The sequence below is a fragment of the Podarcis bocagei genome (assembly GCF_964188305.1).
Source record: "Podarcis bocagei genome assembly, chromosome: 5".
NCBI lineage: Eukaryota > Metazoa > Chordata > Lepidosauria > Squamata > Lacertidae > Podarcis > Podarcis bocagei.
In genome coordinates this window covers 100,003,703-100,028,678 of record NC_138129.1, presented here as the reverse complement: position 1 = coordinate 100,028,678, position 24,976 = coordinate 100,003,703, and the positions used below count along the sequence as shown (strand labels likewise).

General features: G+C 43.4%; 1 protein-coding gene across 2 annotated transcripts in view; it reads right to left on the bottom strand.

Annotated features, from left to right (window-relative positions):
• The window catches only part of VAMP4 (vesicle associated membrane protein 4), a 28,444-nt gene that overhangs the window by 1,542 nt on the left and 1,926 nt on the right, over nucleotides 1-24,976 (bottom strand). Inside the window, exons 2-7 of one of the 2 annotated variants that reach the window (XM_081195652.1) lie at nucleotides 23,812-23,938; nucleotides 17,755-17,801; nucleotides 17,114-17,164; nucleotides 6,643-6,743; nucleotides 4,149-4,228; nucleotides 2,847-2,898 (exon numbers count right to left, since the gene is read on the bottom strand). In XM_081195652.1, the coding sequence (XP_081051778.1) occupies nucleotides 2,847-2,898; nucleotides 4,149-4,228; nucleotides 6,643-6,743; nucleotides 17,114-17,164; nucleotides 17,755-17,801; nucleotides 23,812-23,877 (397 nt within the window). In that variant the 5' untranslated portion in view covers nucleotides 23,878-23,938. Of the gene's footprint in view, nucleotides 1-2,846; nucleotides 2,899-4,148; nucleotides 4,229-6,642; nucleotides 6,744-17,113; nucleotides 17,165-17,754; nucleotides 17,802-23,811; nucleotides 24,019-24,976 lie in introns of both variants that reach the window. The other variant, XM_081195651.1, reaches the window with a different exon arrangement.

Genomic DNA, 24,976 nt, shown 5'->3' with positions numbered 1-24,976 from the left:
GATTCCTTGCGGTCACTTGAGGTTCATTTGGCCTCAGAGGCACAGAGTGCCTTGCATCAGCTTCAGCTGGTGGTCCAGCTGCGCCCCTATCTGGACAGGGATAGCCTAACTTCTGTTATCTATGCTCTGGTCACCTCTAGGCTGGATTACTGCAATGCTTTGTACATATGGCTGATTCTGCCCTGGACCCTGCCCTTCTTCAAGAGCCTCCATAAGAGGAGGGCCTTTTCTGCAGTGGCTCCCCATTTGTGAAATGCTCTCCCCAAGGTTGCTTATGTGGTGCCTTTGTTACATATCTCTAGGCACCAGGCAAAATCATTCCTCTTATCCCAGCCTTTATTTTTTAATTGTTTCTTAATATGTTATGTATTTTTATGTTTTTTATATTGTAAATCCCCCTGTGATCCTCAGCTGAAGGGTGGTTTAGACATTTAATAAATAAAGATAAAAATAAAGTGACTGACTGACTGACTGACTGAATAAATAAATAAATAAATAACATGGCTAGCTACGTTAACACAATCCCTGGTATTCCTCAGCATTCAAAGCCCACGCCCCTAAGTTTTGGCACAACATATGCATTTCCCAAATAGTGATCCAACTGGGATAGGACAACTAAGTGGACAGGGCAACTATTTTTGCAGTAATATAAAGTTTTCATAATAGGCTCGGTTTTTAAGAACATTATCTATTCCCTTGAAAGGAAAAATTCTTACCATCTCAGCTGGAGTCTGGAAGGGGAAAAGTTTATTTCCCGTCAAAATTGCTTTACTGAACATCCTGTTTCCATCTCTTTCCAATCCTCGAGTCAAAGCAGATGGGATTTTCCACGAATATCATCTCTCAGTTATCCCACTTTTAAGAAGAGCAGGCATGTCTTCCAACTCACACCCTTCAAGTACATGTGAGCAGGAAGCAAGAAACTCCCTTGACAGTGTGTGGCTGATCTTTTGGGAAAGCTATGTTTACTGCGTGCACAGACACCAAATGTATCTGGCTTCTGGAATGTCATGAATGGGACAACTCCTGGCCCTACTCTCGTTGTGCACCTCAGTAGCAAACCTGCCTCAAAGTCAGGCTGCAGGGTTAAGCTGCAATTCCCTTCATCCTTTCCCTGGATCCTTCTTCAAAATGGTTACACTGGCCACCTTCCAGTCCTTGGATACAAAGACACATGCATATTTTTAGAAGATTGAGCAATTTCTCAGTTTGATACCAGCCAGTGTTAATTTTTAATTTGCTGATAATTTGCTAATCAGCATAATTTGTCTCAGTTCTTCAGAATGCCTTCCTGCAATATGCTCCTCAAATTACCGTAGTTTTTTTGCATTGCTTCTTCTTAGGTTGCATTTTCTTTGCAAAGTTTGTGTTTCTTTTTGCTATCATTTGGGAAAGACTTCCATTTTCTTATGGAGGTTTTCTGGTATCCAAAAGCACCACCAACTTCCAGAATCTGGTGATTGCTTTTTTCACATTGTGCTGAGATGGAAAATAATGTCCTATCTTCAGGACTTGAACTTGGCTCCCATTCTTGAGATGGTAAAATCAACTCATCCCTAATTGGAAAATGCATAGAGTCCCATGTCGAATTATGTTTTGAGTCTTCCACGTTTTGGATTCATAAACAACAGAAAGCCATCCTACCTAGTCTATCCATTCCTTTATCCTCCCACAGACAGGGAGCTAGCTCCCAATCTCCATCACACCAACAACACTTTCAAGTTTTCCTATAGGTGTGCATAAAGTACAACACTCTTGTGACAAAGGAATTGCCACCATGTTCTAAACTATAAAGAATTACTGAGTTCCTGTTTAAATCTCTCCAATTAAAATCAATCTTAGAAATGCTCAATTTTGGTTAGATTATATTGATTTCTTCTTAACAAGGACCCACAAACATTAAAGCTATTTCAATCCCACAATCCTCTAGTACTAGGGGCACTCAAAAGTTAATGGCAATATTCTGGGCAACTCCTAAGCTAACAACTCAATAGTACGGCATCCATTAGCCCAAGCAAGAAGACCTGAAGTAGTGTATGTGTCAGAGACCAGGCTGAGGAGTTCTGCTCTGATGAGGAATGGTGGGAGCCTCTCCCTCCCCCTGCTCCTGACCAGGATCCTGAAGCTGCCCAGAAGCAGTGGAGCAATATAGATTTGGAACAGTGGTTTGCAGAGGGGCATAGTTCTGAAGACAAAAGCTGGGGTGAAGAAGAACTGGAAGAGAGAGAGCTAACAGACTATCTCCAGCCTATCAGTCCAAGGTCACGTAGAGCAGAAAAGTTGGCTACACAAAAAGCACAGTGGTGTGGAAATGACATGGGGGGAAGTGGGTGGAAACGTTAATTGGGAACACCTTCATTCCGAGAATGGCTGCTCTGTTCTTTTGCTGCGGTGATTAAAGCCTCTTTAAATCAGGGGTCAGCAAACTTTTTCAGCAGGGGGCCGGTCCACTGTCCCTCAGACCTTGTTGGGGGCCGGACTATTTTTTTGGGGGGGGTGAACGAATTCCTATGCCCCACAAATAACCCAGAGATGCATTTTAAATAAAAGGACACCTTCTACTCATGTAAAAACATGCTGATTCCTGGACCGTCTGTGGGCCGGATTTAGAAGGCGATTGGGCCGGATCTGGCCCCCGGGCCTTAGTTTGCCTACCCATGCTTTAAATGGTAAGTGACTCTTTTTGCTTTGTGCTGCTTATCCTAGGCTGAAGGGGAGGAGGAAGCCGAGTTCCCAAAGCCTGACAGTATGATTTCTCTTAAGGCTGCAATTCAAGGATGTCTATTTGTTCTACATCTTGCCACTTCACAGAATTTTTACAACAAAGAACTTCAGAAAGCACTTACCAATAATCACTAGCAGGACACCAACAGCAACCAAAGCCACAATTACCTTCATCTGCAGAAGGAAACACAAGCCAAGCCAAGACATTACTTCCTTATTGCCTACAGAGACTTATTTAAACCAAGCTAGTATGACTCCTTTCTTCCCAATAATGGTGAAAGATTGCAGAATCAGCTGAACAACTCAAAATGCCTCCAGTCATGTCTTCCATCCACATTTTCAAAATACGGGCATAACGTGGACACTGTAGCAGAGTGGGTAAAGAATTTGGAGGTCATTCAGCCATGAAGCTCATCAAACTTTTTTACTGGAGTAAAAACACCAGTCTTCAGAGTGTGCACCCAGACCCACACATTTCCCCATAGGTACCAACCTACATTGATCTGTTCCAGGCACGTCCAACTCCCAAGAAATAAAGTATAAAAAAGTATAAAAAAGTATAAAGTATAAAAGTATAAAGTATAAAAAAACTGGCAATAATCTACCCGTTGTCATTGGAGGGACGAGGATCTTGCGCGGTGTGGTGTGTGGAAGGTGGAGGCAAAGGGAGCCACGCAGATCCCAATAATGCCTGCCCTCCCTCCTTCCCCCCCTGCCGCCACGAAGACCCAGTGGGTGACATTCTTTGCGCTTGCTGCCTGTTCCGACCTTCCCAGTGGCAGCGGGACTCAGTGCGGGGGGGGGGCAAGTGACATTCCTTGTGTTTGCTGCCTGGCCTTTCCAGCGGTGTCGGAGGAACCCAGCGTCAGGGTGAAGGCCGGGCTGAGCGGCAAGCGCAAGGAACGTTACCTGGCCTGGCCTTCCCTGCAGGACCCAGTGCTGGGGCCACCACTGCAGCAGTGAAGGCCGGGCAGCAAGCAAGAAACAGCACCCAACCCTGCCTTCCCAGCGGCTGCGGAGGGATCCAGCAGCGGGGCTACCCTTGCAGCAGTGAAGGCTGGGCCAGACAACATTCCTTGCGCTTGCCGCCCAGCCCAGCCTTCCCTGCGGCGACATTCCTTGCCCACTTTATTTAATCCTGCAATCAACCAGGATCACTCTGGTGATCAACCAGTCGATCGTGGTCGACCAGTTGAACATGTCTGATCTAATCTGATTACTTAGGAAAAAGGATGGAAGAAAGAATCTGGCCTCCTGTGGCAAACACAGCCCATTCTTAACTGCAGTGTGGGGGAAAGTGTTAGCACTCAATTCCCAATATTGTCTATACACTTCATGTTCACACACGTTAACTCTGCCCTTGTGACCTTAATAGGTCTGCTTTTTAAAAAAGTCAACAAATTAATTCCTCTCTGGGACCTCACCTTGCAGCCTCGCCACCACATTTGCCGTCGGAGCTGTTTGGATCGGCTGCTAAAAGCTGTTGCATTGTCAGATAAGCTCTCTGTGCCAGAAAGAGAACATTTATTTTTTATTATTCATCACATTCATATCCCACCTTTTCCTCCAAGAAGCTCAATGATGTCCCCCTCCTCACCTAATCCCTTTGACAACCCTGTGAGGCAGGTTAGGCTGAGAGGCAGTGACTGGCCCAAGGTTACCCAGTGAGCTTAACGGCCAAGTGGAGATTTGATCCCTTTCGTCTCCCAGATCCTAGGCCAACACTCTAACCACAACGCGACATTGGCTCCCTCATGAACTGAACCTGCTGCAATACAAGTGAGAAAGCTTTCCATCCTAGCATGCATGTCTGTATTTATACATGCAAGCATATGCAAAGAGGTAATGATCAGGTATTCTTGCAGAGGTACAGTGAAATCCATGTGATTTGTTTCTAAAAGAAGAACATTAGGAATGCAGCCAACATTGTGGTTCATACAAATTGATTTAAGACTCCCCTTCCACCCACATAATTACTTAAGTTTTCTGTGTTTGGAAATTGTAATACAACATGTTCATTAACAAATGAGCCCATACTGTGCAGGAAGAAGCAAACATAAAAGTGGCAGAAGTACAACTGATACAAGTTATCTAGCCTACAGCGCTCTGCTACGAAGGGACAGGAAATGGTCCTCTGATGTACATCCAAGCCAGGATATGCAAGCCTCTATCTCTGCATAACTAGGCAGATTCTGATCACACAAGAGGGCCTGTGTACAGGACCTGCCTCTTTATCTTCCCCATGGATGCAGTGGGAAAGACCCACAGTTAACAAGAGTAAGCAATGGGATGAAACAAGGCTGGGAACCTCACTCAAGTGACATAATGCACATCCTGATGGGCGGGTGGGCTCTCCTATAGACCACATCCACCACATCATTAAGACAGTAACATTGTGAGGTAAAAATGACAGCAGCGCTTGGGAACTTTCAAAACATTCACAAAGGGCAGCCAGGTAGTTTGCTATTAAGATTTAAACCACACACTGGGTGAGTTAAGATGCAATAGTAAACTAGTTTGGCTTACAAGGCTATTTTCCCCCAAACTACTTCCACATGCCTCCTACCTAATGTAATATGAAATATCAGGTGTGGGACAAGTTAGGACATGGCTGCAAAGGAAGTCAAAATGAGAGAGCAATTGTTCATTTGCAAGCAGGGCTCACCAGCAGCAAGAACCGTTAAAGGTGCACTATCAGCACCAAGCAACTGTTTGGTGTTAAAAGTGCATCTTCAAAGGCACTAGCACCCAGTGAAAGCCATTTGATAAGCACTGACAGCAGGGCCCTTTGAACTTGTCACCCAATGGCAAAATGGCCCACGGGTGGGTGAGAAAGGCTGGGATTTAGTTTGCCAGCTGGAAAAGTTTCCTCACCCATCACTTAATGCCATGTGAATGTGCTTTGGGCTTATGTACTCCACCCCCCCCCCAGTGGAGCCATGAGGAGAGCCAAAACCTTTTAAAACTAACCAGGGTTCTGTGTTTTATCTGAACTTGGGGAAACTGGTTAGATTAAAATTATAGAACTATAGTTCAATCCTGGCTTGTTTAGACTAAGCATAGTTTAACCCACTACAGCTTTCCTGAGTTTGGTAGTAACAAGGAACTCTGGTTATTATAAAAGCAGAAGCTTTTGATTTCCATCTCATGGCTGTGCCAGAGAACAGTGGTATGGGAATGAACAAGATTGAAACTTATTTATGTTACATCTAAAAAGGACTATTGCATTAGTAAGTAAATATATATATTGGGACTGTGTGTACATACAAAAGAAACTAAATTCAATATTAGGAATATAATTATAAAGACTAAGGAAAAGAAATGTACTTATTTTGTATAATTAATTATTCTAAGATTGAATGCTTTAGAAATATTTTTGGTAAGGATGGATTCTGTATGCAGGACAGCAAGAACCTTTTAAATCTCTAGTTGCCAGAACATTTTAGGAGTCTTTCAGGTTTGTGTTCTAGGCAGGGGATGCCAACGTGGTGCCCACGGGCACAATGAGACCCTTGATATCCTTCCCTGGCACCAACAAAGCACCTGAGTCACACACAAACTGTCATGAAGTGGCTGCTACCTTCTCCCTAGAAGAGCAGATAGCAGGTCTCTCCCACTTCTTTTCATGGGTCAGATTAATTCTACTGGATCCAACGTTTTCTCAGATCCCTGGAAAAAGTGCAGCATGTATGCATACTCTTTCTCTCTTCTCTCAAGAGGGATTGGCACCCACAGCACTCCCTCAAAAATCCAAAATGTTAAGCAACTCCTGGCATAGGGGGGAAAGCAAACACTCATAGGTGATCATGTTTGGGATATTCTCAGACTCTGCACAGAGCTCACAACACACTGGATTTAGTACTCTTGAGGACTCTCTTCTGAGGCTGCAAGGGAAAAAAGAGGCCCAACTATTCCTACCTGACTTATCCTGCAAGTCATCTAGTCGTTCTCCTCTTTCTATCACCTTGGTGATGTTTTCTTGCATGACATCAATAACTTCATCAACCTGGTTTTGGACACTGGAAAACAGAGCAGGGTGTGGAGGAAGAATCATATTACCCAATGATTTGTCACAAGTGGTAGCAAATGCAGTTGATTATTGGATTCAAATGCAAAGTAGCATATGTAAAGATTTGAATGGGCTTTAAAAATTATGATTTTCTTAAGAATGAAGTGTTCATGTGTGGTTTTCCAAATATTTTTTTCAAGAACTCGGTTGCCCAAGGCTACCCAGGAAGTAATGGCTAAGGCAAGACTTGAATTGAAAGTAGCAGTCTTATGCATGCAAACTTTACGATACATCTCATTTAATTGACTGTGAAACTTCTAAGTAAACATGAATAGAGGATACATCAAAATATTGGTCTCAAAACCAAAAGTACACTACATTGGCTGTCATTTTTATGCCACATTTATATCCTCACAGACTTTATAACATGGCTTTGGGTCATACTACATTCTGAATTTAAGAGTTACTGGAAGCTCTACCACACTGAAGAATTCCAGAAAAATTGCAACACAATTTTAAATGAAAACTTGAGAAAGTTGTGGCATCAAAGTCATTGAGAACACACACACTCTCCACCCCACCCCCGCTTTGCATTCATACCCACCTAGTACATGAAGAACAGGCAGCTTTCAAACAAAATGAGACACAGAATTGTGGGAAATGGATGTATTCCTACCAGTCACACACACTGTGTGTGTGTGTGTGTGTGTAAAACATTTTAAAAAATACCAATTAAAAAATGAAACTAGCAAACAAGTTATTAAAACATTTAAAATTTAAAATGAAAGCAATAATGTTAAAAATGCTTTACTTGCTAAAATTACATGCCTGGGTAGGTTTTGCTGGAACAAAAACATTTTTAGCAGGTGTCAAAAACAAGTCAAGGAGAAAGGAGAGTGACCAGGAGGAAAAATCTTTTGAAGGAAAAAACAGGTAAAGGGAGGAAAGTGACCAGGGAGAGAAGGGGAGAATGTGTATCTTGCAGTTCCTAATTTCTTTCTTCTTTGAGATAAGGGGGGGGGGGAAGGTCTTTGTTTTGTTTCCCACTCTCTCAGAAAGCTTGGGGCCCTGACTTTGAATCTAAACTTCAGTTCATAGCTTGTTCTAATCCTGGAAACCCCACACAGTACCAGATTTTTCTCCAATACAAACAGCTCTTTAATAAGAGTAGCCTTTTAAAGAGAAGCCAAAGCAATCTCAATTTTTCAGCTAATTACATACCAAAGGTTTAGCTAGAAAAGGGAAATATCTATGATTTTTTTGGGAGTGGGTGTTGTTTTTGTTATCTGCCCTAAGCCAGGGACTGGCTGTGCAGTCTAAATAACACGAAGTAACAGTAATGAGGCAATGGCAGCCTTGACTTGCATACTGCTCTCAAAAAGTGTTCCGTCAATCATTTAGCCATCATGAGTAAGTAGAGGAAATAAAGGGAATGATAATAGCGACCTACTTTACAGGGGTGTTGGAAAGATTATATGCTTTGAACCTACTTGCATCTTAGGGAGTTAGGAAGGTCCACTCCCCTTGCTCTTTCTTACTTCTTCCCTCCCCACTCCTTTTTTCCTTTTGTTTTTTTTTTTTTTATAAAATTTTTTATTGCGTTTCTTTCCATAGGTTAACAGATTTGTTTACATAGCACAAGCAAGAAACATTTTTTATATATGAAGAAAAATAAAAAAAGAAGAAAAAGTTAAGAAACTTTCATAACGTCCTTCGACAGTTCGCTTTTGGACCTCCTCACATCCTCTCAGCATTGCATTCATTATTCTAGCCAGTTCAGCAATTTGTTATCTTGTTTCCCATCTTATTATACCTTTAAATTTATTATGTTACCAATTTCGAAAATTTGTAATTTAGTTTTAACACTCTTAATAAACATAATATTTTGTTTCTAATTTGTCTCGTTGTTTTTTTCCATCAATACTTACTTTATCATTTACTTAAATAAATTGCAGAAGCATAACGTTTCTTAATCGTGCACAATCTTAACATTCAAACAACTTATAATATTTTTGCAAATAGTCCTTAAATTTTTTCCAGTCCTCCTCCATTGTTTCTTCGCTCAGATCTCGAATTCTGCCAGTCATTTACTTTTTTCCTTTTGTACCATGTCTCAAATTGCTACCCACTCATTATTATGAAGTCTACGGCTTCTGCAGTGCTTAGGCAGAAGGCAGCATCAGGGATGCGGAACTTGTGGCCCTTCCAGATGTTGTTGGACTCAAATTCCCATCAGCCCCAGCCAGTGTGGCTAGAGGTCAGGGACAAGGGGTCCTGCAGACCAAGAGCACCAGGAGGACCACAGGTCCCCAATTCCTGCAATACAGAAATGCTAGTTGTAGTCTTATATGTCCTATTAAATGATGACCTAGTTTTCCTCATGGAGATGGTCAACCTATAAATCATCCAGATTCACTTCAGACTGCAGGTGGAAGCTCACATGATAGAATGCTCCTCCTTTTAAAAAAAAACCCAACAACCTGGGCATGCCTAGCTTAGCCTTAATATGTTTACTATGAGCAGGGGTTTTGAAAAACATTTTTAAGGAAGTGGTTTGGCATAGTTTATCACTCTTGTGGCAACTAGGCCAAAATGTGCCACTGTTTAGGGTTGCAGCATTCCAAGTGACTTCATTTCAATGGAAGCCAAATTGCAAAGCCATTTATTCTCTCACCCCCAGCAGTGATTAGACCAAACAAAGGAAATGGATGTACACCCTGTTAATTAGGATTACAATTAATCTCCAGTGCCCCAATTACACTAAAGTTGTTATGACAGGCTGTCAAGCCTTAAGTTGGAAGATTGGGGAAAGAGCCTAAGAGGTTGCAGGGCAGTGGGAGGAGAAATACAGGTCTGGGGCAGTCGTCCGCTTTGATCCTTGTCCTTCAACAGCTATGTACATGGAGCACATGTCAAGAAGTCATTTCCTTTGCCTTGTCTGAGGACTACTGTGAGCATGGGGCTAAGATGGAAACAAAGAAGTTATTGTGGTTTTGCAGTCTTGATATGATGGACAATCCTCACTTCCTGCTCTTGTTACACTTGTAGCCACTCTTCCTCTAAAGTCGCGTTTCCGAACCTTTTTCTGACCTTGTTTCCTCCTTCACCACTGTCACCGAAATGGCGGGTCTGTTTGTGTCCTTGGGAGGAGCGTCCCAGGCAGGCTTGGCTTTGGCATGGGGCGTCACAGCTCTCCCCTCCCTGCGACCCACCTTTTGGAGAAGCTATGGCACGGGGACATCCCCGACTGGCGAGAAAGTGATGCATACGGGACAGGTTTTTGAGGAAACTGACTACAGGCGGGCTCGGTTTTCTGGTCGACAGAAAGAGGTGAATGAAAGCTTTGCAATAGATTTGATCGCTCAGCAGCCTGTGAGTTAAGTTGAAACCAGAGTGATATCCTGCGATGGTGGCAGCAGAGCTCTGGGACACCCTAAAGTGTATATAAACTTGGACAAAGATACAAAAACGGGAACATGTGGCTACTGTGGACTCCAGTTTAAGCGCAGCACCATCACTGAAAATTGTCTTTATTATACTATGTTATAGTATTAAATATATATTTAAAAGACAAAAACAAAAACAACAAAAAACAGATTCATACAGACAAACCCCCAGGGGAGGGAGACCGAGGCGTTATTTGTTTAGTCATGGGTATGTTGATCTTTGATTCGTATGACTACTGAAATAAACTTTGCCACGGCCACTGTGATATCATTGGACTTGTCGTCCAGAAGATACACACAAATAAAATAAGCATGTAAAAGAAAAGGAAAACGAAGAAAGAAACCCATACCAACTAAAACAATACCCCCAACCTCAATAAAACAATCAACAAAGAGGATAAAATCTGACACACAACCAGCATAATGGTGGCGCCAGAGTGTGCCAATGCCCATATCCCTACCCCAGCAAACCAATAATGTTGTTAGTAACACTGACAACACTACTTATAAACCTTATACCCAACACAGGAGTCACAAATGTGCTTAACACCATCTCATTGACCACTCCCTATCCGAAATGACTGGGAGGACAGACTGTTCCCAAACAAGGTCCTCCATGCCAGCTGAGACTCAGGACCAACCGGCTGAAGGCCAGATTATCCTGGATACCCCAAATAAACACCTATATAACTACATATAGGCTACTTTCTGTAATCCACTCCCCACTCTTTAACCCAAATCTAATTCTAAACCCCCTCTTCCCCCACCCATCACACCTTATGTCAGCGCAACTTAAGTTTGATAGACAACATAAGGTGACAGACTCAGGACAACCCACACGGGTTGGCAGGGAATGATCCTATACAGCAGATAAGCAGAATGATGGATTGGGAAACCCTATCAAAAGAAAATGCATCACCTCATATGTAAACACCATGAAACCACACATTGCCTTCCTACAAGAAATACACAATCCACCCAAAGGAAGCAAACTCCTGAGCAAACCCCACTTCAGTCAACAATGGGTTGTACCTGGCTCAGGAAAGGCCCATGGAGCAGCCACAATACTTAGTAGAGGCCTGAACTTCAAAGGCACGACAGTGCTAAAGAGGCAGATTCATTTTCACTAAAGGGACACTGAGTGGCAAAACTAAACAGACCATTGGCTCCATATATGCCCCAAACTCAAAACAACCAGAGTTCATCCAGAAAACACTAAACTAGTTCCTCTCCTTCTCTGAAGGGGAAGCAATTCTGGGAAGTAACTTCAGCCTAAATATGAGAGGCATATACCTGAAAGACAACCACCCTACAACCCCATGGGCAACCTTCCACGGAAGGAAACCCCAAATAATTAAGAACTCTTACAAATTGCTAAAAATGCTTAAAAACAGAGGTCCCTATGACATATGGAGCAAAGAAAACCTCAGAGACACCAGCAACACATTCCAGTCCGGGAGCGATGGCACAGTATCCAGACTAGATAGCATTCTGCTTACACAAGGTCTGATACCCTTGATTGAATCAACGAACATAGGTAGGATTAAAATCGCAGAAGAAATGTGAACTACCCCCTCATGGTATTCAGTCCCATCCTAAGCACAAACAAACTAATTAGAGAGTCTCACAAAGACTCTCCAAAACACTGCAAAGAAAATGATGTAGACAATACAGTAGTAACTTGGTTTACAACCATAATCCATTCCGGAGGCCCGTTTGTAAACTAAAACAGGTTGTAACCCAAGGCGCGCTTTTGCCAATGGGGCCTCCAAAATTTTTTTGCTCATAATCAAAAAAAAAGGGGGGGGGAGGTTGTAATCCAAAAAAAGTTTGCAAACCGGGACATACACTTCCAGGTTTGACATGTTTGTAACCCAAAACATATGCAAACCAGGCTGTTTGTAAACCAAGGTACCACTGTACAAAAAAAAACCCCTCCTTTGGGACACAATGAAAGCAGTCACCAGAGGAGCTTGCATAAAAGAGAAAGCATCCCTTAAAAAATAAACCTCCTCAAAAATTAGCAAAATAGAACAGGACATCACAGCACTCTCATCACACTACAAACGAACAGGAGCTGAAAAACTCCTTAAACTTATAGAACAAAAAAGGAAGGAACTAGACTCACTAGAAATCAACAAAACAATGATCAACATTCCATACTCAAAACAATGCTTCTACAAGTACGGGGGGAAATCACTCAAAACAAGAATAAACTGCATCACCAAAAAAGACAGCAACATAATCTTCTCCAAAGAAATAACCTCAGAATTTGTTGAATTTTACACTGACCTATACACCTCCTGCAACCCACCTGAACAGGAAATCAGAAAATTCCTAGCTGAACTGACCTTTCCAACCTTAACTGATGAGGAACAGGAATTCCTGGACAGTCCTATCACCCTGGAGGAAATAGATACGGTCCTCAAAAACCTGAAACCACTAAAAGCCCAGCCAGCTTCACAGCAGAATTCTATAAGAAATTCAAGGAATCCCTGATGATGCCTATTCAACAACATCACAAAAGGGGGCCCCATTCCTAAAACCTGGACCTCCTCCAAGGTAGTCTCTACAGTGGTAGCTCGGTTTAAGAACAGTCCTGTTTAAGAATGATTCAGTTTACGAACTCTGCAAAACCGGAAAAAGTGTCCCAGTTTGAGAACCTTACCTCAGTCTAAGAACGGATTCTGAATGGTGGAAGGGCACCAGCGGCAGGAAGCCTCGTTAGTGCCTCGGTTTAAGAATGGTTAAGAATGGTTTCGGTTTAAGAACGGACTTCCGGAATGGATTCAGTTCGTAAACCAAGGTACCCAAACCACTCAAAGAAAGCAAGTGGCCCTGGCTGCCTAAATAAAACACTATAGTCCCACTCACGCTTACCTGGGAGTAAGGCCCACTGAACTCAGGGCAGCTTTCTTCTGAGTGGACAATTATTTACTAGATGCAAGTCAGCAGCACCAGATGACTCTGCCCGGCCCAGCAATGGTGGCAGCAACAAGCAGCTCCGGCTCGCCCAGCCCTACCCATTGCCACCCCACCACCACACTTACCTGACCTGGGGGTTCTGGATAGCAGGCTCTACTGGTCAAAGCGGGAGCCTCAACAAACCCTCTCCCATCGAAAAAAAACCAGGACTGCTCCAAGTAAATGCCCGTGGCAAAAAAGAGTGACTGGCCAAGCGGATAGCCAGCCAATCAGGATTTTTAAAAATGATTTTTTTTCTTCACTTCTCACTTCCCTCCCATTTACGCATTTTGGAATATCCGGGGTGGGGGCCAGGGGGCCATGTGGCCCCTGGTTGGGGAACATTGCTCTAAAGCAGGAATAGGCAAACTCAGCCCTCCAGATGTTTTGGGACTACAACTCCCACCATCCCTGACCACTGGTCCTGTTAGCTAGGGATGATGGGAGTTGCAGTCCCAAAACATCTGGAGGGCCGAGTTTGCCTATGCCTACTCTAAAGGACACAGATGGGATAGTGTTTGGTTCCTGGATGGTCTCCACAACTATATTTGCACACACACTTTTGTCAGTACTGTCTAAACACAGCTTTAGATCACATCATTTTAAAAAATCATTAAAATTACTTTGCTCTCCTAACAGAAGTGTGTTTAGGGGTAGTCATAACTGGTTTCTGTTCCATTTTACTCATGGCTCTGTTGTCTGCCAGTTTTCTAAGTTAATTTCACACAGGAATGCAAGTAAAACAAGAGAATCTTATGACTGTTCACCTCACCCTGATCACCTCCCCCTGACAGCCTTGTCTCCAAAGTGTTGGTTTCAGTAAAAACAAGTCTCAGACAAGCAATACCAACAAGCAAGGTCACTGGCCCCTTAATCAAATTAATAACGATTTGTGTACTTGAGTTGCTGCCCTTCTGATGATACACCAAGATTTCCTCCCCTTCACAGGAACATGCAGGAAAAATATTCCTACCAGGTTGACTACAGTGTTTCCAATGTAAAGGACAGCTACCTTAAGCAAGCCACCCAGATCCATGCAACCTGCACCCCATTTGCTACAGCATAAGTGTGCAGGAGGGGTTATTACTTCATATGGCAAAATCACTTAATCCATCTCATTCCACAGTCTACCCTGGCATACTCAACTCTGGATTGCACTGCTGCCTCCTTGCTCTCCTAGAACGCATTGACACCAGCATATGGCAGAGAGAAGTGTGTGAAAAGGTCTCTCTCTACCACTTGCTATGAGTACAAAGGGCTACTTTCTTAATGTCTGGCCAGTGTTCAAAACTCCCCATTGTTCTAGGTGCATTTTGCGACAGGGAGTTTGATTAGCATGAGCAGTTTGAGCTCTGGGTGCAGTACTGTGCCTAAGATTTCAGATTAAAACTGCAAAGTGGAAGGAAAGGAGGACCTTTTTCAGCTACTCTCTGTAGAAAAGACCCTCTTAAGAATATTGGGGGATGGACAGAGGAAGGACTAGACCATGTGAAAAATGGAACATAATATTTAGCTGCAGTTCATTCATTTTCAGCTTTGTACTCTTGTTATAAAAAAGCACGTCTAGACATTCCGTTGTTGCGTCCATAACCTAGGTTTAAGGTGCCCTTTAGCTCCTAGCTTTCATATATCAGTTTCTAACACTGTGTCTGACATGAACTGCTCAAGAGCCAAAGCTTGGACATCCATTGCACTTAAAGAAAAAACAAAGGTGCCCAGTTTGCTTTCAACTACCACTGATCACAAGAACAATCAACAAGTTAGCACCACAGGAAAAAAACCTGAAAAATGTTCTATAGTTCATAACTAACTAAATTCGTTACCACAATGTGTGTTGAAGGCCACTAGCACAGATGTGCTTAGAAAGTGATTAGGCAAATTCATGGAGAATAATCTATCAACTGGTATTCGCCACAATAACTAGATAGCAACTCTGTCCAGAGGCTATATATTTCTGTACCAAACGTTGGGACCTAAAAATGGGGATGGCTTTTTCTTTGCGAGTTTCCATAAGCACTTAGATGGCTGTTAGAAACAGAATGGTCAACAAAATGCCCTCAGTTTGAAGAACATAAGAACTACACTTCTCAAGGAACAGTGGTCAGGGTCTCAGTTGTGGCAAACTTTCAACATATCATAGCCATTTCTTGCGTAAGAAGGTGGATGGCCATGAACTTCACACCCCAACAGATTTCAAGCCTAGAATTTGCAGACATAAAAGCTGCTTGCCTCTGTGCCCCAGAGAAGAGGAGCATGATGACATGGTTATCAGGTAGTCGCAAGACCCCAGACCTAAATACAGAGCTAATAGAACCTCAGGAAGTGAGCAATTTCCTCACTGGCTGCCCTGACTTAGCAGACAATTCCAAGAAAGAATTTAAAGGCATACCAAAAGTCAAGCTGGAAAGAAATGCTGTCCTCAACTTTAAGCTCTCCAAACATTCCAATTACAGACTTTCAAAACTGTTCTACAGTTTCTTTCCAACTTTCTATCATCTGCCATTTTATATTGGTATTTCAATCCAGGGTGGATCACTTTACTGTGTCTGCAAGGAATAAACTCATACACAGCTTCCCCCAGTAAATAGTCAGCCTCTATTAATCAGTTCTAGAGACTACAATAATAATCGTTATCCCTCCCCATAAATGAGCACTAATTTTGAGTTCTTTTAAAGGCTTTTTGTAGTCTAAGACATGAGCACCTATTATTCGTTCCTCTCCAAATGAATGTTTCAACTGATAGGAAATCACATAGTCCCAGTATTCAAACTGCAACCATTGCTGGGAAAATGACATTCTTTCTAAACCTTACTATTACTATTTGCATAGCTGCCTGCAGTAGTTCTGGGAGAGTATAGCTGTTGGGGTTTTTTGTGTGTGTGTGCTTCTGCTCTACCCCAGTCCCCCTTTGCAGACTGAGCAGGTGCCTCACCTCTTGCCTATAACAGCACACAACTTTTAACAGAGAGAACAGAGCAGGACAGATGCTCCCTTATTTCAACTGCAGCAAGGATTCCTACCTACAATCCTATCCAGTTTGCATGTGATCTGCCTTTGAATGGAACACTATTCCACAAACGCTTCTGGGGTAGACACTCTTTGAATTGAACCTCCAAGAAGAATGCTTTTGAACAACAGAAGATGAACTTTAGCGCTTCAGAACATATTCAGATACATCAAGACACACACATCGCTTTTCTTTTGGTGATATATGTAATGAATGATGAAAGAAAAGAAAGAATTGCGCATGGTGCAGTAAAATTTCAGAGAGATGGACACAAAACAGACAAGTGCACAGGTTTGCCCATCCTAATAAAATCATAGGATACAAGTTTCCAACCCACAGTCAATTGCTATGATGAGCTGCCTCCAAAGTTCTTGTCCTGAAAGCCAACACTAATAAACTGAGGTGATCCATTTCTTTAGGATTAATGCTTCTGTGCTGGAATGTGGGGTATATGCAGGGTCACCATGGGTTTTAAGCAAGTAAATTGAACTGAACTGGTATCTGAGTGAAGAAGGGGGTTGCCTCCTCCTCCTCCAGGGAACCATTGGATAAGGATGTCAAAGCTAGAGCTTAAGCCTCTTAGTACAAATTGCTCCTGGAAGGTGTCCAAGTTTGTCCTCTTTCCTATTGTTTTGGTACAGTTGGTGATTACTAGCCAAGTTTTAATTGCTTCCAATTTGCTCAGTGGCTTTGAACCTATTTCTGCTCTCCAGGAGGTCTTACAAATCTCTAGGCTGTCAACATGGTGGAAGATGGATCATTTAGCCCACAGTACAGAAAAATCAAAACATAGCAATGATGTTTACTGGTCTATGGCAAAAGGTCTTAGTGCTTTGGAAACAACTACAGTACTAGATTCAACACAAATGCTGCAAAAACCTTAACTAAGACTGCGGCAATTTTATATGAAAAAGAAACACAAGCCAAGGAAAGACCCATTTTCAAATGCCACAAAATACTTACTGCCTGATCTTGTCATTCTTGGGTCCAAACCTTGGACCTGATGGCCCTCTCCTGGAAAGACATAACACAAACTTATTAACAGATCCAACCTGAGGACACAGTTGCTATTCATCTACTTGAGTGAATGAGCGGCATCACATGGCTGATTAACAGGGAGATATTTGGAGGCTTAAAGTATTACACCAGGCATAGGCAAACTTGGCCCTCCAGATGTTTTGGGACTGCAACTCCCATCATCCCTAGCTAACAGGACCAGTGGTCAGGGATGATAGGAGTTGTAGTTCCAAAACATCTGGAGGGCTAAGTTTGCCTATGCCTGTTACACAATACATTGATGGCAAAAGTACTTCAAGAAGACTAGTACAGCCCTCAAGGCTGAAGGAAGGGGCCGGCAAGGCGAGTCCTCAATCTTACACTGCAAAGTTCACAGGAGGTGCTGTTGGCAAGGGTTCCAGTGAATCTTGCAATACTTCACCTTGCTTTGAAGATGAACACCTGATATGGTATCATGTTACATTGGCAAGGCCAGTGCTATACACAACAGAGGTGGGGCCCCATACCGGAGAAGGGAAGAGCAAGCATTAAGAGATCCTCCCCAAAGGTTGTTCAGGTATCCCTGCTTCAGTCCTAGAGATACTTACAAGAAAAAGTCCTCCTCTTCATCTGAATCTTCCTCTAGGAGGTTCCTCTGCAAACATAAAAGATAGATAAACTCAACAAGGAATACAAGTCCTTCGTGTCCACTTTCAAAGCTAGAAGGCGGCTAGGTCTTTCTTGAGATGCATCTTGTTAGCTGCAATCAGCACATCAGTTCTGCTTTAAGTTCTCTGGAGTCCAAATGAAAAGAAAATTTAACTACAAATCCATGATTCATAAAGGAAACAAGCACTTCTGAAAAATGGAAGATTGCTCAGCAGTCACACATCTCAATGAAGTACCTCACAGACACCCATGTTCTCCTATTCAATGCAAGGAGGGATCAGCATTCTTATGTCCTCATCCCCAAAAAAGACAAAATTGTGCTCAAGATAGCCACCAAGTCAACCTCCTAAAACTGAGCCTTCTTCACAGTGTTCTATCTTATACTTGGGAATATAGTCCTGGAGCATCCATTTGCTAATTATGTATAAGAATATTTATAGGCTTGGGGACATCAGTTTCATCTAAATATGATCTTGACTCAAAAGCATGGGAAAGGAGGACACAAAGAGGCACAGAGACCCTTCACAGGGCTAGTTCAAGTATTTGCTTATCCACTTCTCTGTATCATTCTAAATATAGAGCCATGTGTAAAATGCTTGCCTTAAACTTTCCAGAGGTTGGCAGCAGAAACCTACCCTGGGAATCATGAAGACAAGAGAGAATCAATTTGATCTGGAAAACCAAGAGAGTATATCTAAAAGGGGCACTGCCACAAAAAGTCCTATCACACCAAAGTATTGGAAGACACAAGATCTACCCACTCTGGAAGAATGGCAGATGAAAGTGATGGACTATATGACATTGGCCGAGATGACAGGCAGAATCCGTGACCAAGGAAAAGAGACGGTGGAAGAAGAATGGAGAAAATTCAAAAGTTATCTTAAGGACTATTATAAACTTAATGAATGTTAAAGTGTTGTGGTTCTCAGAAACAAAGGGATACAGTGATATAAGGTCAGAATATAGAGATGACTAAGATGACAGAGGTTGGAAAGTAACAATTGGGAGTTGCTATAAAATTATGGACATTGGGATGCAGAAAGGGGGGTATGGGGAAGTCCTAGAAAAGAGGTTTATGAAAATATGCTATGAAATTATACATGTATGTTTGTCTTTTTAAGTGTTTGTTTGCTTTTTAAAATTTTGTAAAACCAATAAAAATTTCATAAAAAAAAAAGTCCTATCACACAAACAGCTTTCCATAGGCTTGAAACCACAGAGAAGTGAGACTCTGGCCCTCACGCCTCACTCTGCAAAAACCTAACATGCCCACCAGTGTGTCTACTTCATAATTTTAACAAAGCTACGACAGGTAACTTGCATCTTACACTTATTATACTAATAATATTATATTATACTTATATATTATACTTATGCAACTGCAACTTTACATGACAGGTGGCAATAAACAAACAAACAAAGAGCCAGGAAAACCTGCCATGGAGAATCTGAGCGTCCTGCTCCTGCCTCACTCCATCGGGCATAGGGCATGGCAAGACAGACTACAAAAGGACTGCCCAGCAGAGAACACTGTTTTAAAACGGCTGTTAATTGTTTTAATAATTTTACATTGTTTTTGTTTTTAATTGGTTTTGTAAGGGTGCTTTGGGGGATGTGCCTAGGGGGAGAGCACAAGGGGCAGTCCAATAACAGTGGTTCAGGGTAGCAGAAGGTATGGCATAGGAGATGGGGCAGGCCAGGTAAGGGGCACATGGCACAGGCCAAGGCAACAAAGGAGTGGCTGAAGAAGCAGCACATTAAGGTCCTGGAGTGGCCTAGCCAGTCTCCAGACCTCAATCCCATCAAAAATTTGTGGAGGGAGCTGAAGGTTCAAGTAGCTAAACATCAGCCTCGAAATCTTACTGACTTGGAGAGGATCTGCAAAGAGAAGGAGGACAAAATACCTCCTGAGATGTGTGCAAACCTGGTGGCCACCTACAAGAAACATCAGACCTCTGTCATTGCCAACAAGGGTTTTGCCACCAAGTACTAAGTCATCTTTTGCAAAGGGATCAAATACTTATTTCACTCCTTATAATGCACATCAATCGCTGACTTTTGTCTTCTGGGTTTCTGGGGTTTTTCCTGTTGTTATTCTGTCTCTCACAGCTACAATAAACCTACCATTAAAATTATGGACTGGTCATTTCTTCTTCAGAGGGCAAACGGGCAAATTTAGCAGGGGATCAAATACTTTCCCCCCCCCTCACTGTATCTCTGTCTCCAGGCTCTGTCCAGTCAGAGGGGAATCAAGAGTGTGTGCTCCTAGTTTACTGCCTGCCTCACTGCCCAGCAGTGTCCCTGTCTGAGCTGACAGAGCTGCTGGGGGACTTTAACATCCATGCCGAGGCAACTGGCTCTGGGGCAGCTCAGGACATCATGGCCGCCGTGACAGCCATGGGGCTGTCCCAACTTGTCACTGATGTCAGGGACTGGCTGGACGAGGAAGAATGGTGGCAGCCAGTAGTCCAGAAGGCACCTGAGGGGGAAGGGGACTTTGAATCAAGTTCAGACTGGTGGGACAGGGAGGCATCATCTGCAGAGGGTGAGGATGAAGGGGAGAGGCTTGAGGTAGCCACAGACGCTGAGAGAGGAGCAGGGGCTGTGTCTCCTGCTCTGCAATGCAGCCCTGATTCCGCTCCTTCCTCTCCCCCACTCTCAGTGCAGGAAAGAAGGGTTAAGGCTAGAACAATTAAGAAACACTGAATCACAGCAAAAAAATGCACGGAGGGAGGTATAAATAAGGGGGAGGGGACAGAACTTTAGCTTCTGCAACGGATGTGCCAGGTACTGACGTCCTGATTACTGAGCAATGAAGTTTGCAAGCACTGTGCCGGATTCTGTTTACGTGTTGGACAACAGATGGAGGGGCTTTTCTGGCAGCCTGACACCCAACACACATGGCAGGCTATATTCTGGACCTTGCTTTCTCAACTAGGCAGGAAGAGGGTGATTTGAAAGTGGGGGACAGTGACATTAGTCCCTTGTCATGGTCAAATCACTTTCTGTTGAGGCTAATCTCCCTTTCCTAGGCAAGACTCTAGGGTGGGTGGTCGTAGACCAGATCCAGGCGCTTTCGGAAGAAACTCATTTTCTAGATCTATTTCAATTGGGGTTTAGGCCCGGTTTTGGCACAGAAACTGTTTTGGTCACCCTGTATGATGACCTCTGTCAAGACAGAGACAGGGGAAATGTGTCCCTGTTAATTCTCCTCAACCTCTCAGCGGCTTTTGATATCACTGACCATAGTATCCTTCTGGAGCAGCTGTCTGAGTTAGAGATGGGTTGGACCGCTTTGCAGTGGTTCTGGGCCTACTTGAGTGGTCGTTCCCTGAGGGTCAGCCCTGTGGAACCTTCAACGTGGAGTTCCTCAGGGCTCAATCCTATCCCCTATGCTGTTCAACATCTACAGGAAACCACTGGGTGGGGTTATTCGGAGATTTGGAGTGCATTGTCAGCAGAATGCTGATGACACTCAGCCCCACTTCTCCTTTACATCTGTGGGTGAGGCAGTGGAAATGCTAGACCGGTGTCTTGCCTTGATAATGGACTGGATGAGAGCCAACAAACTTAAACTCAATCCAGATCAGGCTGAGGCACTGTTAGTGGGTGGTTCCCTAGACCGGATGGGCTGGAAGGCTGCCAGCTCTTGATGGGGTTACACTTCCTCTGAAGGAGCAGGTTCGTAGCTTGGGGGTTCTCATAGCTTAGATCCTTTTCTGTTGCTCGAGGCTCAGGTGGCCTCAGTGGCCTGGAGTGCCTTCCAACAGCTTTGGCTGGTCATCCAGCTACGCCCTTATCTGGATACTGCTGCCTATGCTCTGGTAATCTTTAGGTTAGATTATGTGGGGATGCCTCTGAAGATTGTTTGTAAACTTCAGTTAGCGCAGAATTCAGTGGCCAGGGTGCTCACCAGGGCAAGACGGTTTGAGCATATTACACCAATCCTGGTCCAACTGTACTGGCTACCAATTAGTTTCTGGACCCAATTCAAAGTGCTGGTTCTGACCTATAAAGCCTTAGATGGCTCAGGACCACAATACATCCTTCCATATGATCCTACCCAGACCCTGAGATCATCTTCTGAGGCCCTTCTTTGTGTGCCTCCTCCATGGGAGGTTGGAAGGTGGCAACATGAGCAAGGGCTTTTTCTGCAGTAGCTCCCCATTTGTGGAATGATGTCCACAAGGAGGTTTGCCTGGCGCCTTCATTATACACCTCTAGGTGCTAGGCAAAAACATTCTTCTTTAACCAGGCCTTTGGTTGACTGACATTCAATGCTCTTTTGAAATGGGGGGTAGGGCGTTATTGGGTTGTTCTTGTTTTTTGAATATGTATTCTGTGCTTTTATATCATATATCCTGTGAACTGCCCTCAGACCTGCAGGTATAGGGCGGAATACAAATTTAATAATACTAATAAATAGCTTCTTACTGGTCTCTGGGAAGGTTGCATAAGGGCCCTGGGGCCAGGTAGCAGAGCAGAGGGCTCGAAAAGCTCTTTCCACAGGGGATTTTCCCTGCTCTCCATTTGTATTTTCCTGCTACCTGCGGTAAAATATGTCACAGAAAACTGTTCCTGGACAAAGTCTGATAGTACTGAGCACTGGCATACTGGCGAAATGACCAGTTAAGTATTGGCAGCTGAACACCTTCACATCGACTGCAATAGAAATAGTTCATGAAGCTGATGATGGTTGAAGAACAGGCCTACTCCCTGATGAACACAGCTGCTAACTGTTATGCTAATGAAACTGTGTGCTACCAGTCCATTCCCTCCTCAAACTCCAGTTATACCCACAAGCTTTCTTTCTCTTCAAGATTGCTACCCCAAGAGGTAAGAGAACTTATTATTTAAAGTAGCTATAAGTTTCTTTTAAGTTGGTTGCTTACAGCAAACGTAAAATATAAAACAATTTAAAACCCAGGAAATGCAAAATGTAAGCAACTTATCAGCATTAAGAAAAAAAACATTCAGTTCAGTAAGCATGCATTGGTCTCATACATCATTTACAGGAATAGGAGCTACTGTTAGGTTACACCCCCTGCTCCTTGGAAGACACATCACACCAAAAAGAAAAGTCAGGTCAGACCAAACAGGCCAGAGAAGTATTAGCAGCAAGGAGCCTTTGTCTACTCCAAGTAAAAGTTAGCTGAAGAAAACCTGTTCTATAATATGGAGAGAAAAATCCATATTGTAAAGATATTGGCAAATAATCGTCTAAGTATATATCCTTAAATGTACATGAATCAATGATATATTCTGGAATGTTTATTAGACCAGTCCAAACTCCATAGGCAGTTGCACAATGAAACCATCACCATAATTTTGGTGACTTGCAAGAAAAAAGTTTTCAAGTCCATCAGGCATGTTTACCATCTTATCTTTTTATACTATAGCCTATTCTTCTCTAGGGGGGACGCGGGTGGCGCTGTGGGTAAAACCTCAGTGCCTAGGACTTGCCGATCGCACGGTCGGCGGTTTGAATCCCCGCGGCGGGGTGAGCTCCCGTCGTTCGGTCCCAGCTCCTGCCCACCTAGCAGCTCGAAAGCACCCCTAAGTGCAAGTAGATAAATAGGTACCGCTTTATAGCAGGAAGGTAAACGGCGTTTCCGTGCGCTGCGCTGGTGCTGGCTTGCCAGAGCAGCTTCGTCACGCTGGCCACGTGACCCAGAAGTGTCTTCGGACGGCGCTGGCTCACGGCCTCTTAAGCGAGATGAGCATGCAACCCCAGAGTCGGTCACGACTGGCCCGTACAGGCAGGGGTACCTTTACCTTTATTCTTCTCTAGGAAAACTAAGAGTAATTTACATGGGACTATCATGCAGCTTCCCATCCATGTACTAACAAGAGCTAGACCATGACATAATAGCACCATATAACTTCACCCTCAGTGACTTAAAAGCAATTATTCTACAGATGGATTTGACTGGTGAGGCCATTCTAACCCGCACATTTAAAACATGCAAAGAAAGCCATTGCCCTCAAGCACTTACCCTCTCACTTTTCACTGACCCAGTAACATCATCATCATTGAGGTGGCGCTTGAATTTTGGAGGCATATTTTCATAAACGTGTTGCTTTTACTTGCCCAATACAAGGAGATGAGGGGAGCCCCACTTCCTAGGAAGAGAGATGGGGTGGAAAAAAATCAATTTCGTTGGGGTTCCATTCTCAGTCACAAAGACTGTCCACAGTGATGCCTGTATGGAAAATAATACAAATCATTAGAATTGCCCAATGCCTTTTATAACACTATGTTATAATCTCTACTCTGCATGCATTATTTTGCATCTGAGCCCATTGCACAAAAATACTCAAGACAGGTAGTTTCTTAAAATCAGGCTTTTAAAATGTATCCTTCTTTCAAGCACATTATCAGAAGGGGTGTGCTTGGGCTTTTGAAATTCTCCCAGTTCCTTAAAGTCAACCTTAAAAGCCAAGGTTTTTTAAGGTGGCAAAGAGGATTTAGGATTTTTACTATTATCGGAAGACTGGCAAAGGAACAGACAAAGGTATTTAAATACTATAACTACAGTCATAACTCGGGTTACAGACGCTTCAGGTTGCGTTTTTTCAGGTTACGAATGCGCCGAAACCCAGAAGTACCGGAAGGGGTTACTTCAGGGTTTTGGCGGTCGCACATGTGCAGAAGAGGTAAATTGCACTTTGCGCATGCACAGAAGCGCCAAATCACAACCCGCGTGTACACAGACGCACCGCTGTGGGTTGCGAACGTGCATCCCGCATGGATCATGTTCACAACCCAAGCGTCCACTGTATTATCCCATAAAGAAGGTAATGAGCAGCAATTCCTTTTTAATCATTAACAAATGTTAATGTTTAAAAACAAATTTTTGGAAAGGTGGCTAAAAAGAATGGCCACAATGCCACAATTTCAAAAACCTAAAACAGCAAGATCTATTTCAGTAGAACCCTTGGGGTTGTATCCAATGGTGTAACTAAACTAATGGGTTCCCCAACCCTCCAGAGCATGTCTGAGGATGGGGAGAGCATGGGGCTGCGGGTGGGAAGAAGAATTGATAGATTCCTTCCTATCAGCTGGGTAACAGTGTTGGACAGAAGCTTCCAAGAACAAGAGCAGTGCTTTTTGACCATGGATTCCTCTGCCCCAGCACTCCATTTCCAGCATACTTCCAG